This window comes from Antechinus flavipes, chromosome 2, assembly GCF_016432865.1.
Source record: "Antechinus flavipes isolate AdamAnt ecotype Samford, QLD, Australia chromosome 2, AdamAnt_v2, whole genome shotgun sequence".
Classification (NCBI taxonomy): Eukaryota; Metazoa; Chordata; class Mammalia; order Dasyuromorphia; family Dasyuridae; genus Antechinus; species Antechinus flavipes.
The window spans coordinates 462,967,954-462,970,982 of record NC_067399.1 but is presented as its reverse complement, the minus strand read 5'-3'; the positions used below and the strand labels follow the sequence as shown (position 1 = coordinate 462,970,982).

The following is a 3,029-nucleotide window of genomic DNA, read 5'->3' as shown; positions in this document are numbered from 1 at the left end:
CATTTCCTAAGGAAAGAAACAATTAAGAATTTTTAAAATAAAAAACCTAGTCAAAAAAGTCTTCTTAAATAGTACATGCACACATTCTTTTTGCTCTCTGAAATAGCAAACTTTCTAACATGGATAATGTGGGATAATAAATAAATCTATGGTAACTGGATGTAAATGCACATTAACTTTATGTCTAAAGGGTACAAACCAATTTAATCAACAGTTGTTAATCACTGAGAAACACATTTGCAAGAGAAAGGCAGTTGTACTATAGATACAGAAAGAGACATAGAGCCGGCCGGGCCGGGGAGTCCGCGGGGCGGCCGCGCTCCATCTCCGGGGCAGCGGGCGCGGGGCCGGCCAGCGAGCATCCATTCCGGCCCGGCCCGGCCCGGCCCACCCCGGCCCTCCCCGGCCCGGCTCTCTCCTTGGCCAGGGCTGCTGGCGCACCCGCAGCGACGGCGCAACCGGCGACGCTTTGTGCCCAGCTTGGACGCGTACCCCCGGACAGGTCCCTGAATGGAAAGGCCGAGTTCCCCGAGGTGGGCAGCAACCTTGCCGCGCCAGCGGCGTCTCCTTCCTTCGAGGCAAAGGAAGAAGTGAATGGCCCCTTGGCACGGGCCCCTCTCTGGTTTCTTTGACACAAGCCGGTGTTTTTTGTTTTAATCTCCCCTGAAAAATCTCCCTGCTGAAAATGCAGGATCAGCGCCCCGAGACCAAAAATTCCCGAGGACAGGAGAATGCCAGTGGGGCCTTCCTCAGTGACCTCGTGGAGGCGGTGGAAAGAGCTTCAGTCAGCGAGTCCCCCAAAGGGAACGAGGGGAATTATGTCCCCGGGAGCAGGGACTGTGAAGAGGGGGCTCCGCGATTGGAAAGCCAAGCCAGAAATGCTGCCTCCGGGGCTGCTTGGCAACCTGAAGTGTCTGACGGTTGCAGCTTGGGCCCCGTGGAACACAACAGCTCCTGGGGGGACTTCGAGGGCTTCAGCGAGACTTCGGACAAGTCGGACACTTTCAACACCCTGGACATTCTGGAGCGATGGTCAGCCCCCGGGACGCGAGAAAGCGACCCTGACTTAACTGGATGTGCCGCAAGCTCTTGTGGCAGTCTGCAGTTTGATAGTATGAGGGAAACTGCTGCTATTTCACCTAGTAAGGCCAATCTCAGCTATGAGAATATTTTTAAGCTTGTCTTTCAAGAAGTACCAGTACAACAAATGACTGAGGATATTTGCACCTTACACCATTTTCTAGAAAAATATAACGAAGAAAATACTAGCAGCAAACCTGTAAAGAAGCATTTTTGTTCTGAGTCCCGAAAACTCTGGAGGATTCTCCAAGATGAAGATGGCACATCTACTTCAAAATGCCTCTGGAGTAAATCTCATTGCCAAGACAATTTCTTACTTGTTCTTGGAATAGATGCTGCTCAAAAAGATCTTTCCGGAGGTAGTAATCATGTTCTGGAAGATTCTAATCTGAAAGAGACCGAAGAGTTAACAGAAGTAAATGGCTTTAGTCTTAATAATTGCAAGGCACTAATTCAAACCAAGCTCTCTGGATCCTCAGCTTCTCGACACAACAACCTGTTTATGTACAACTTGTTTTTGAAGAAGACTCCTTCCAGTGGAAATATGCAATACATAACAATTCCAAGAAAGAAAAAACTTTTTACTGCCCGGAATCTAAAAATGAAATTTTTTAATAGTGATGTTTGCTAAAGAAAAATACTTTTTATCTTTGAGGAAAATATTACATTTTGCTACTGATTTGGTACTGGAAACTGGAAATCATAGACATCTTTGAGATGATAAACTAGAAATTCTTAGCTGTATTTTCCTATGGCTACCAGTTTGCATATGAATTAGTCAAGGGTAAAAATCAGGACTTTTCTTTGAAGAGCTTGCTCTTCATTTTTAAATGTATTATTTTCTGGCCACCCCCAATTTGACACTAGCAAAAAAGAACTTACACAAATTTTGCTTTAGTTTTCTAGTCAACAAATACCCAGGCAAAATCTTGAAAAGGAATGCACTGCCAATTTTAAAAAAAAGCTTAGGGATGTCATATATTTAACAAAGTTGTTAGATCCCTACTCCTAGGTAGCTATTGGAAATTCAGGCTTTGATAGCCTGGCTCTGGGCCTCATTTCATGGTAGCAGCATGAGATTAAATATCACAGATAGCTGAGGGACAAAACCAGCTCTTCCAATGGCTCTCCAATGTCCTGACTCATTTGGTGATCTTTTGTTGATGACTAGTAGAACTGAACATTCTTAGGAAAGGTTCAAACTGTGACTAGATGTCCCAAAATGTGAATATTTCAGTGTCAGCCTATTTTGCAAAGTTATTTTCTTTATTTTCAGGTGACATACATTGGCCAAGCCAGGATAATGTCCCTGTGGAGATGTCTGCTTAAATGCTATGATGCTTGTTTGAAATGTTAAAATATTGTACATAATAGGTTTAAAATATGTTCCAACTAAAAGATTTGAGAAAACTTAAAGGTATCTCCCTGAAGTATCTTAATCATAACTTAAGCTGTTTTTCCCTAAAATATTTGTTTTAAGGGTCTTTCTGGAGACATAAAACTCAGTGCTGCGTGTTATGCACTAAACCTGGGATAACTTGACATTTTCCTATGTACTAACTGCTGACCTTGACAAAACAGCACTCATGGACAACAGTTTTATTCCATTTTACACTTTGTTTTATGGAACATCCAAATGAAAATTTTCTCCGTGTCTCCATTGAAAAATCAACCCTGTTAAAAATGGCAAGAACTAACAAATCCACACTGACTTTTGTAACATTTTATCAAATAAAGTTCCCTGAATAAACTTTCAAAAAAAAAAAAAAAAAAAAGACATAAACAGTCAGACTATTTCAGTGTGGAAACAAGTTTTCCTTAATTGTTCTTCTAAAAGAGGATTCTGTAGGAAATGGATGTATGTGGAGAATTATTGAGAAGTGAAAAAGATAGTTTGATTGTTTAAAAGCATTACTGAGATATTTTGAAGGCTAATACAAATAAAAATA

The 3,029-nt window shown here is 41.9% G+C and overlaps 1 protein-coding gene across 1 annotated transcript; it reads left to right on the top strand.

Moving 5' to 3' along the window:
* Positions 1–311: 311 nt before the first annotated feature.
* On the top strand, positions 312–1,933 carry LOC127550539 (uncharacterized protein CLBA1-like). The gene has a single exon (XM_051979556.1). It carries the CDS (start codon positions 686–688, stop codon positions 1,709–1,711), a length of 1,026 nt encoding a protein of 341 aa, XP_051835516.1. The 5' UTR covers positions 312–685; the 3' UTR covers positions 1,712–1,933.
* Positions 1,934–3,029: the final 1,096 nt, after the last annotated feature.